This window comes from Sus scrofa, chromosome 1, assembly GCF_000003025.6.
Source record: "Sus scrofa isolate TJ Tabasco breed Duroc chromosome 1, Sscrofa11.1, whole genome shotgun sequence".
NCBI classification, from domain to species: Eukaryota; Metazoa; Chordata; class Mammalia; order Artiodactyla; family Suidae; genus Sus; species Sus scrofa.
The window spans coordinates 39,028,234-39,040,639 of NC_010443.5; the positions used below are offsets into that span (position 1 = coordinate 39,028,234).

General features: G+C 40.4%; 1 protein-coding gene across 7 annotated transcripts in view; it reads right to left on the bottom strand.

Annotated features, from left to right (window-relative positions):
• The window catches only part of NKAIN2 (sodium/potassium transporting ATPase interacting 2), a 1,025,964-nt gene extending 1,013,982 nt beyond the window's left edge, over window positions 1–11,982 (bottom strand). For 3 of the 7 annotated variants that reach the window (XR_002338499.1, XR_002338484.1, XR_002338458.1), the window contains exon 1: window positions 11,555–11,810. Coding sequence is in view for 2 of the 7 variants with exons in the window: in XM_021072806.1 (XP_020928465.1) it covers window positions 11,555–11,608 (54 nt within the window). In the remaining 5 variants the exon portion in view is untranslated. Of the gene's footprint in view, window positions 1–11,554 lie in introns of all 7 variants that reach the window. The other 4 variants (XR_002338465.1, XM_021072806.1, XR_002338481.1 and 1 more) reach the window with 4 other exon arrangements.

Genomic DNA, 12,406 nt, shown 5'->3' on the forward strand with positions numbered 1-12,406 from the left:
AACAAAAGCAAATGTACTCCAAGACTGTCTATAAAATGGTAAACTGGGAAAGCACTGTCCCTATATCCTAAGAGCATGTGGAACTTTCCAGGAATGTTTGTAACAAAACCAGAAATACGTTCTTGGGAAAAGTCATTAATAAATTCACATCAACTTCACAAACTTGACTAGAATGTCCTTTAAAATATATATCTTTTTGCCTTTTTTTTTTCCTTGAGCTGCTCCTGCGGCATATGGAGGTTCCCAGGCTAGGGGTCTAATCGGAGCTGTAGCCACTGGCCTACACCAGAGCCACAGCAACGCAGGATCCGAGCCGCATCTGCAACCTACATCACAGCTCACGAAAACGCCAGAGCCTTAACCCACTGAGCAAGGCCAGGGATTGAACCTGCAACCTCATGGTTCCTAGTCAGATTTGTTAGCCACTGCGCCACGATGGGAACTCCATAAAATATATACCATCTTAAGTAGTGCGACTTGCTTTTGAACTCTTAAGATATTCAGGAGCCAGACACTCCTCCTTCCTCTCTATTCCTCTCCATTCTGGAGGAAAACCTAGAAAGCTTTAATACCAGGCCAAAATAAAAAAGGCAAAACTTCGCTCCATAAATGCTATGGAAGAGCTATAATTTAACTATCATCCTTTGATTGAACAAAATGGAACCACATGTTATGAAAAATGGACAAAAATGAAACTCCATCAATTCCTGTTGATAAGGGTAAGAAATGCATAATCCCTTACATAGCTCCAACATTTTAGAAAATCACAAGTTACAGATTCACTATCTTCAAATTTGTGAGCAAGCTTTATTAAAAAAGAAAGAAGGTAAAAAGAGACCCAGGGCTCACTATGTACCACCTGTGTATTATCAAATCCACGACAGCTTCTAAATCCTTCAACTATGCAGCTTGCCCACTGCTCCCAATAACCAGAGTTAAATACACCCACAGACTCTAATCTCATCTCTGCACCTCAGAATAATTCAAGTAGCACAAAGAGGTAGCACATGGAGACACCATCTCCAGCAGAGTCCAAGATCCTTATCTTACACATTAAGAGAAAGGAGTCTGAACCACTGTGCCCACAGAGATGAATTATGACTTCCGGGAGCAGCTGTTTCCCACCACTGCAGGTGCTACAACAAAGGAAGTACTCAAGCCAAGGCAGTAGACAGAGCCTTCCTCCAGGGACCAAGACCACAGAAGACAGCACACCACCAGGCTCGAAAGTTCAAGCCTGAAAAAGCCCTCCCAATTTGTTTCCCAGTGGCATCGGAGAAGTGTCCTTTATAAAAATAATACTCTGGGAGATCAGCCTTGTATCTCTCCTATGGCTAGAAGTCCCTATAAAGTAAGGTCATATGAATTCCCTACCTCTGAATATTTCAGATAGAACACTGACCCTCCATCCTTTGACACACAGCTGTCAGTTAAAGGATTTGAAACACCTCCTTATTCTGTTGTGTAATTAGCACCATACAGATGCATACAAAGACTTCTGTGAGCAGGAGAGATTTGATTCCTCCATCCCAAACTAAGAGCCATTTGTTTTCAATGCTGCTTAGAATGCAGCATTGTTGGGATTTTTAAATGTGTTACTGTTTTCAAGTATAGGCATTGATTAGAAGACAAAAGTCAGTATGAGGACTCTTCACCACCCACCCTTCAAAGGCAAACATTTAGGGTATGATGCAGGAACAGTGTGGTTTTAGATGTAGGATACAGGCATTGCTCCTCCACTACTGCTTCTAAAAGAAAATGCTCCTACAGATGCCCTCTTCCAGGGGTTCTGAAGTTCCATACATCCTTGGAAACCTACTGCATCATGCCATCCTCTTTGCAACATCAGCAATCAGACTTGACTGAATTTCAAAGTTAAGGCTTGTGATTTTAGTGGCCAAAACATAATTTCAAGAAACTCAAGGAAAACATATTTTAAAAATAGCCAAGTATCTGCAAACAAGGTCTCCTTCATTTATTTCAATGATGTAATAATAATAATGGACTTTCTTAAACATCTACATGTATTACTATTTGTTAGATATATTCAATAGGTTAAAAGCTTCCATATAGAATTTTTAGCCATTAGTGTTTAGATCATAATTAAATATTATTAAATTTTAGCCTAGAGTAATATTTCACTGAAAAGTGTTCCTAAAAATACTAGTTCCATGGAAGATTAATAGAGCTTCCTTGGCTTATTGCAAACATTTTGTAAGTACTTGCAGACTTAAATGGAATTAAGCGGGGGTTTCTTCCATGTGGGACTTCTAGGAGCTGCAGACCCGCTAATATGAGCCATGACCCTTGCGGGTAGGAGAGAGGATAATGACTTTAGTGTCCCACAACTTATCTGACCTCACAGCTCATGTGTAGGGGGATCATTTGGCAGAACTAGCACCCATGGGATGCAGTTTTAAAAATGCGCCTAGAGTTCCCGTCGTGGCTCAGCGGTTAAGGAACCCGACTAGCATCCATGAGGATGCGAGTTTGATCCATGGCCTCGATCAGTGGGTTAAGGACCCAGCGTTGCTGTTGCTGTGGCTATGGTGTAGGCCGGCAGCTACAGCTCCAATTGGACCCATAGCCTGGGAACCTCCTCATGCTGCACGTGCGGCCCTAAAAAGACAAAAAAAAAAAAAAAATGCTGCCTAAGTACAATGCTGACTGGTTTGTGAAACCTAAGTTTAATTCTTTTTGGTTTGTTTTTCATCTACCCCATGGCATATGGAAGTTCCCAGGCCAGGGATCCAACCCACACCATAGCAATGACCTGAGCTGCTGCAGTGACAATGCCAGATATTAACCCACTGAGCCACGTGGGAACTCCTAAGGTCAATTCTTAATGAACACTTGGGGTAGGTATATCAGATACATAAGCATATTGTTTTATCTGCTTTAAACCATTTGCAACTAGGTAATCCTCATTCATATAGCTCCTCCTTCCCCCCCAAAAAGGTGATGGCTAGGTAAAGAAAAAAATGTTTCCACAAAGAAACTAGTTTTTGCAACTAGGGCCACTGGTCAAATGATAGATATCCTTGCAACTACTCCCAGTCTCACCAGATGAACAGTTCTTAAAAATTAAAATATTAATAATTACAAAGATTTTCTAGGTATTAGAAGTCATACAACAATAAAGCCTCACATTTGTGAAGCTCTTTCATGGAAACTTTAAGCACACTTTCTCAGATGCTCCTAAGCATTCTGTAGGGTAAATGGATCAGCAATCATTCACCCCATTATTTGAATGAGGAAAGGGCACCTAGGAATATAGATGACTTAAGCAAAGTCAGTTATTTAGTTGTCCTGTCCGGAAGCACTAGACAAGGTAGAGAAGAATCTGTCTTCTCACCTAGTCCAATGCTCAGCACAGTGAAAAGCTGGTCCAGAAATTCCTTTTTTTTTTTTTTTTTTTTTTTTTAGGGCCACACCTGTGGCATGAGGAGGTTCCCAGGCTTGGGATCTAATCAGAGCTACAGCAAGTGGGATCCAAGCTGCGTCTGCAACCTACTCCACAGTTCATGGCATCACCAAATCCTTAACCCACTGAGCAAGGCCAGGGATCCAAACCTGCATCCTAATGGATACTAGTCAGATTTGTTTCCACTGTGCCACAACAGGAACTTCTGGTTAGGGGTTAGGCTAGCAGAGAAGCAGCTGAAAGGACCAATTTCTCTCCAGCCTTACCAGGCACAGAGGGTATGGATTAGAGGAACTAAACTGCTTTCAAATTTGTCTCTCTATTCTTTGCAAAAACACAAATTCTATGAAAAAACCTTCCATTTCCCTTAAACTTCTGCATAGAACTAAGCTAGAAGAATGAAATAGGCATGCTTGGTCCTGAAGAAAAGTTTTCTTTTACTTCTTCCCTTTTTTTTGGCCACACCCATGGCATGTGGAAGTTCCCAGCCAGGGATCAAACCTGTGCCACAGCAGTGATCCAAGTCGTTGCAGTGACATCAGATCCCTAACCTGCTATGCCACAAAAGAATTCCAGAAAAGTTTTCTTTCACATCAGTAGCAGGCAAAAGGATGAAGTGAGTTAATTATCTAGCTGAGTTGAAGAATTTCAAACACAGGTTCATGCACTTCTGCAACACCATTAAGAGAAGACCTGTATTCTAGGCCAGTAATTCTTAAAGTCTGACCTGCAGCATCAGTGTCACCTGGGAACTCCTCAGAAATGCAAAACTTGGGTCTATGCCCTATTGAGTCAAAAACACTTGGGTGGGGCCTATTGTGTGGGAAAAGTTTCGCCAGTGATTTTGAAATATATTTAAGTTAGAGAATTTTCCAAGATATTCAGTGCAATTCATATTCTAAATAACCAATTGCTTGAAATTATTTCTAACAACAATAATTTTAAGTAATAGCCTCACCCATAGTTGTCTAGATGGACTTGTATTCCGGACACATTTTTTAAAAACAAGAAAGAAACAACAAGCAAATAACCTTACTCTGCATTAGCCATTCGTCAGGGACTGGTGTTTTGTTTGTTTTTGTTTTGCTTTTTAGGGCCGCACGCATGGCATATGGAGGTTCCCAGGCTAGGGGTCCAATCAGAGCTGTAGCCGCCGGCCTACACCACAGCCACAGCAACACCAGATCCAAGCTGCATCTGCAACCTACACCCAAGCCCACCTCAACACTGGATCCTTAACCCACTGAGCAAGGCCAGGGATCGAACCTACATCCTCATGGATGCTAATAGGGTTTGTTTCTGCTGCGCCATGACAGGAACTCCTTTTCATTTCAATTTTCTTTTTTTTTTAATTTTATTGAAGTATAGAATTGACTTACAATGTTGTTTTAGTTTCAGGTGTATAGCAAACTGAATCAGTTACACATACACATATATCCATTCTTTTTCAGTTTCTTTTCTCATGTAGGCCTTATTACAGAATATTGAGTAGATGTCCCTGTGCTATACAGTAGGTCCTTATTACTTGTCTATTTTGTATAGTGTGTATATGCTACTCCCCAAAAGAAGAGGAATTTCACAAAAACAAATATATTTCTTCTCATGGGAATCCTTTTTAAACATATCTATCAAAGTGCCCAAGTCCCTCTTGAATGTTTATTCCTTAAAATTGGCCAGATGCAGAATAGCTATAACTTTTTTCTACCCTTGAAAAATAACATAAAAACAGCCTTACTATGAGGGATTCTTTCCCTAGAGTAGAGCTACAAGCATGTTCTGCAGTGTTAGGGCACACCTGAAATCACATGGGATCTGCAAGAGACACCCTCTGACTCTGCAGAGACACCCTCTCCTTTGATTTTCTATTTCACAGGCTGGCAGTAGAAAGCGTGAAACCTCAAGTCCACTGCGGCCAGCCAGGTGTGGCCAGGTGCCTGGCATCCAGCTCCTCTCTGAGCCTGCTTAGTCTTGGGTTGATGACAGTGTTGACTGGGAATCAGCAGGTTAATGACACTTCCTTTGTTATTAAAACAAATGTAAGTTACTGACATCATTTTATGTTCCATGGTGTACATGGATGCTGTGCTCCCAGTGGTACAACCTCCATTAAGGTTAAAGTCAGGTTAAACCTGAGTTTGACTCCAAGCTCTACCACTTACTAAGAGGGTGACTTAAGTAAGTTACTTAAATTTTCACAACCTGTTTCATCTTCTGTAATGTGGGGATATTAATATCTATTATCTACCTCATAGTATTACTGGAAAAGAATCAATGAAAAAAAACCCCACACATTTAGATGTTTAGCATTTAGCCAGAGAAAAAGCTTTCAATATATACTAATGGTGTTCATTATTTAGTTTTTTTTTTTTTTTATTTTCCCACTGTACAGCAAGGGGGTCAGGTTATCCTTACTTGTATACATTATAATTACAGTTTTTCCCCCACCCTTTCTTCATTATTTTTAAAGTATTTTACAAAGTTGGATATTTAAAGCATAACAAATTACAAAAATTAAGTTTTTTCAAAGTGCACATAAAAGTCAGTTTATTTGTAACTTTTCAAAAAGAGTTTTTACAGGGATCAAAGTTTGCATGTAGGATCCATAAGGAATTTAAAAGGCAAAAATCATTAGCATTTGAAGTCACTCTATTTCTATTCCAGGTTGATAGAAAAAAAAAAAAGGTCTCAAGTTTGCACTAGATTAAATGATACAACCATTTCTATCAGACCCAGTACCCATTTTAGAGTTTAAGCAAAAAAAAAAAAAAAAAAAAGAGGAAAACACTAATTTTAGGAAGAGGAAGTATGTCCTTTAAATATTAAGAACTTCAAAATCTAAACACACCTGAGATATTAAAGTTTATTTTCTACCCCAATCTGGAGAAATAGAAGGATATAATTTTATCTGTACTTTCATAATTTTTAAATATTCTTCAATTTCCTAGGGTGGGTAGGAACAAATATTTCATACACCTCTATTTCCACTCTATAAAAATGATCTAAGTTCAGTATGTGCCTCTTCTATTGTTGTGGGGGTTAAAAAAAAACCCTAGATAAATCATATCTTGATGTTCTACATATTTTATTCTATTTAAAATAAACAATAATCAAGTTTCAAGGGGAAAGGGGAACCAAAATTGGAGGAGTTCATTACGTAGGTGAAATAATAGAATTTAAAGAGTTCTCCTATGCATGTTTGGTTTCTGATATTTGTGTGTTATAAGGCATGGAAATAGAGAAGAAATTATAAGCAATACTAGTTTCAAATTTTTAGAAAATTACACTGAGCTTCTTGAAATTCTACTAAATAACTGACAGAAATCCCTTGAAATGTTAGTGGAACCCACAGTTAATGGAGGGCTGACTCTCATTTCATGTAAGAGACTTGCATTGGAGACAAAATCCATGAAGAGGCAGGGTCCTGGAACCAGTCCCCCGCAGACACCAAAGGACAACTGATATATAAATATTTAATAAGGCCATCATTTTAATTTTTTTATTTCCAGCATAAATGTAGAAATGTTAAAACGTGTTTCTGTCTCAGATTTTATTTTTGTCAAGTGCACACATGCACAGAAAAGAAACATACCATGAAATAAAGACCTCCTATTTTAAGGAGTCCCTGGCTGCCATTCTGAAATTCTTGACTGGGCAAGTAGAGAATGTGACCCCAAAGTAAAGCAGCATCTGAGAGAAAAGCTGGTGGTGATGTCCATTTGCATATCTGGGCCATTGCCCACATATGGGCCCCAAGCCAGAGATGACTCTGGCTTTCTGCAAGAGGATGCTGCCCATCCAAGCCTTTATTTGAGAAAAGAAGGGGAAACAGCTCTGCAGAGACTGGCTCTGTGAAACTTCGGGGGTGTGAAAAAGGAATCTGGAAGAACTTTCTACATCTTTCTTGGTAAACATTAGGGCTGAATAGTGCTGAATGACAATGAAAGAGTAAATTACAGACTAAAACGAGCAGGACGATGTTGGATGCAAAATACAAAACATTGAAAGAGTAATCCTCATTTTACAACCTAGCACATTCTTAGCCTATTTTTCCACCATAAGATTCTGAAATATTATGTGGAAATTTTTAGTCTTCTCCATGAATCTGATCAGGACCTCAGATCAGGTAAGATTTTATCACCAATGGCACTGGAATCTTAAATTGTAAATTCTCTGAGAGGGAGGGTTGGGACACGTAATGGTCTACACTTCTGGAGAACTTTTCGGCTTGTCAAAAGTACCTTAGGGAAATTGTAAGCGTTTACCAGCACTTTTCAAGCCACTTCGTGTCAATTTTAAGCAACCAAAGAGCTTGTAACTATGAATGCTGCAGAAACTCACGATCGACACCACTGAAATACTCCATAATTAGGATGAAATTGTTTTTACTTGGTCCATTTATGCACTTATGGCCTTCTCTGATAAATGAGTACCTCTGAAAATGCTTAGTAACTGTGCGGTAGAAAGGAAGCGATCATTCTTAATTGTTTCAAAGGCGTCTCTCCACAAAGCTGCACACACATGTGTACTAACCTAATTGCTAGTTGCACCTGCTCCAAGTTAGCAATACTTCATAGAGCCATGGCAAGAATGGCATTTTTGAGTGTTAATCTGTTCCACAGGAATCTATACTTTCAGTAGTTTATGACACATATGCTTCATGCCATATAGGAGTCTGATGTAAAAAAATGTGGGCGATTTTTAATTTCCTTACTTGAAAACAAAGCTGTCTTTTCAAACTAAAATAAATTATGCTCTTCCATGTTATAACTGAGTGATATTTTTTTTCCACTGAGAAATATGTGAGATGCCTGAGGAATTTTTTCAACACTGATATAAAGTACTCCGATTCAACCAAATATGGAAGGAAAAAAAGAGCAGGACCTCTTTCACAAACTGCTACAAGTGGTAAATAAGTTAAAATGTTCTTGTCCTATACCACCACATCCACCTCTGCAAGGGCAGGGATGGTTTTTGGGACTACTTCACATCTTCAGTTTCTGAACATTAAGGGCAGGGATGATAAAAAAGAAAATAACCTTCCTGAGATTAGGAGCTTAAACTCTGGATTCTGCACATGCAGCAAATCTGTTTCCAGAGATCACACCCTTTTTTCATAGGAATCACCCTAAAATCTGAGGTTGGGAGAAACCATTCAGCTCAAATTTTAATGTATGATAGAGACAGATACTTTTTCATAAAAGGGAAGTTTTGTATTAAATCTCTATGATACGGAATTCTAATTTCTCATAAACTGATTTCCTGACTTTTAAAAGAATATGTTTATCCACACTTGCCCACCAAACATTAAATTAAAATACACATTTAACATAGTTAAAAGCAGACAGAAAATCCTGACAGGTACATTTCTCTGAAGCCTTTGTCTCTGTCCTTCGCTTGTTAAAGGATCAACACCCTGTGTCTGCTCTGGTAGTACTCTGATGAATGAGCTTCCCATTTTCAGAATACAAAAGCTACCTCCTCTTCTACTAAGGTGAGTCACAAGTTTACATAGATATAAATATTGCTTTAAGTCTAACTAAAATTCAGGGACTCTACTCAGAGAATTGTTGTCAAATGTTTCTAGAAACTCAACAGTTACTTAACAGAGAAATGTAATAAATTTCTATCTTGGACTATTTTGTCTTCAATTAATTTTCAAAAAGCTAAGATTTTTCTGTACGGGTACAAAAAATGCCCAACTGTTATAAGAATGCACATTAAACACTTCAGAAGTAAACAAAACTGAGTGAACTGTTGTGTCGATCAATGGTACATTGAGTCATAATTTATTCTGAAAACCTGGCTACTTATAAAACAAACTTTATTCAGAATAGCTCAAAGAGACAAAGTTTTTAAAGATCTATCAAGAGCAAAGGAAATTATAAACATTCACCTATTTGTGTGTGTGTGCAAACACAGTGCTTTGCAACTATTAATTTGCAAAAGTTATTTTACTAAAAATTAAATACTACATTTCTAAGAAGCAACAATTACCAGGAGTCTCTAGAGTCCTTTATATGTGATGATTTCACCCTATCAAACCAACTGGATGTTCTTCATCCTTTGTTTTTTCTTCTGCATCTTCATTAACATGGCTGCTAATTATATTAGCCTAGTGGCACATAAAGTCTGAATGAGAAAAATCACATGATTCTTACAGAGCATAAAATACTCCTAAGGATTCAAATGTATACTTGCTTAGATTGAGTACTTCTATAATACAGCTATTTCTATTTTGTTAGAGAACTTTGATTCAGAATTTCTGTTTCAAAAGTGAGGTAGCATCTTCCAACACATTATTGCATACATGCAGGAATGTGCACACACGTGTGCGAGAGCATACACACACACACACACATGCACACACATCCTTAGCCTTATATTATGCTACTTTGTATTCTTAGCTTCCCATTTGTACACTTCTGTTTTTCTAAAACTGTCTAAGTTCTGGAGGAGTATGTATTCACCACATGAAATGACATATAGATCTAATGCCTACATTTACCATAATAAAGCCCTACTATGTTAAATGATTAAAAGCTAAATCACATTTTTTATACTGAAAAAAGCATGAGAAAGCTCTTACCCACCCACTCATTCTCACAATTTTATGCTTTTTACACAGTGAATCAGCAAATGTATTCTTTTCTGGATCATATATGAACATAAGAATGTTCTGAAAATGTTTATACAGTTTGGCACACTTGTCCTTACTGATGCTTTAACAAAGTAAGCTCTCTCATCGTTCTGATAGCTTTATCATTAAGAGTAAAAACCTTTTTTGCAGAACTTAATTGAATATGTGGTACAGAAATATAAACCGGTTTACATGCCATTGAGAAAATGCTATATTCTCAAAATTATAGTTCCATCTTCTTTTTCTTGCAACCAAATGCATAAGTAATTCACAGATAGAAATATACTTCATCAGATAACTTTCCTTGGAAATAAAAACATCCCTGAGACAATCTGCAACTGAAACCACTGCTTCAGCGAAATATTAAACAAACAACTACCACCACCACTCATGGGTTTCATGACAATTGATAAACAATGAAGGACACTTAAGAAATTCATCTATCAGTTCCAAAGGCAAATTCTTGCTCCTTTGATTAATGATTGGGCTCTCAGAAATTTTGTTCAGTCTGGCAGTCCTTTCAGCCTTTATAAAACAATTGTTGGAAATGTGGGTAGCTCTTCATATTAATTTATACTTTCCAAGGAAAGCTGTTTGACAAGGGGTGTGAGTGAGTACCTCCCACCTCAAATCAACCACTTATAGTGGTATATCTTTCACCTCTAAACTATCCTTCTATTGCCCTTAGGGAATTTAAAGTCAGAGACATGACGTTTTTCATTATTGGCTCCTTGCCTTGTTACAACTGTACAGCATTCCTCCAAAAGTACAAATAATTCTCCATCCCATGGGATCAGACAACAGTATTACTTCAAGAGCAATTATATACATATTGTAAGATATAATATTTTTCCTTAGAATTGTTTATAATAATTGTGATTTAAAAGCTACTGCTTCAGACTACGGCAATGGTGTTGCTGAGTTCATCTAAGTATTTCTCCTCAGTCTACATACTTTTAAAACTCAATGCTGCCTTGATTAGACTGCTTTAAGGGTATCATCTGCCCTACACAGTGGTTTGCTACAGCATTATACTTAGAAGACAACATATGCCTTGAAAAATAATACAAGTCAATGAAGAAATAAAGATACAGCAAAATTAGTATACACAAGAAAAGTCAAAAATTCCACATTTCTCTATTTTAACACCTGTATAGTACATTATATGTAACAATCACGTTGCTGTATTAACAGGAACGCAAAGCATAAAGGAACTACCTTTTGCTTTGCTTAAAGAAATTAAAGACAACAAGTTTAACCCGCACCTGACAAACTGTTTTCAGAGGAAAAGAAATAGGTGGGGGCAGGAAGCCTCACCTCTGCCATACCACACGGTGCGTCTCCCTGAAATCATTTTAAATATAGGCAATATATCTGTCACCTTTCCTTTTCTTTTTTCTTCCATTCTCATCAATGTCAGACCTTTTACTGCACTCCCCTGCCCACTATCTCAAAGGCACGTTACAGAATAAGAGGACCCAAGTGTCACTTACCAGTTGCATGCCACAGATAAAGATAAGCGTGCACCTGCCACTGCAATAACCCATGGTTTCCGAGACCCCTGCCACAGCCAGACTGTCCCACGTCGGCCACCGTCGAGCCCCCACTTTATCCAATCAGATCGCGGGGAAGGACAGGCAAACCTGCCGAGGGCTCGGGGGCTCCGGGCTGCTCCAGCCAGCGTCCTGGGAAGTGACAGGCATTAGGACCTGCTGGCGCGGCGGCGGCAGCTCCAGCCGCGCCCGCCACACATACCTTCACTCGCTCGGTGCACACGCCGCGCCGGGGGCAACGCGGCTCGCGGAGACGCGCCCGGGGCCCGCAGGGGCAGCAGCGGCAGCCTCGCAGCGCCGCCGCGCCCTCGGGCATCTGGCCCCGAAGTTTCGCCCCCGCCGCTCCCAGCGCCGGCTCGCCCCACGCCCCCCAGCGCGGCCGCCGCCCGACGCGCGCTCGCCCGGCGCTCTCCGCGCGCCGGCTCCGGGGGCGGCAGAAGCGCGCGCGGGGCGCTGCCCGCCTCCCTGCGCCGCCCGCGGCTCCTCTGCTCCCTGCGCTGCGGGGCCCGGCGGGCGGGGGCGGGGCGCGGGCCGGGCGGGGGCGTCCGGGCTCGCGGTCCCGGGCGGCGGCGGTGGCGGTGGCGGCGGCTGCTGCAGCCGCTGCGCGTAGTGATGCCGGGTCCGCGCCGCGTCCTGCAGCGGCGCTGCCCCTCCCCTCGCCCAGATGTGTTAATCCTCCTACAACAAATCTTTCAACCTGCTCCCCGCCGCCCCCTCCTAAAGCGTCAACTTCTTCCAGCCCAGTCGGGGCTGCCGCGAGGGGACTGTTGGTGGCAGTGTCTAGGCGGGAAG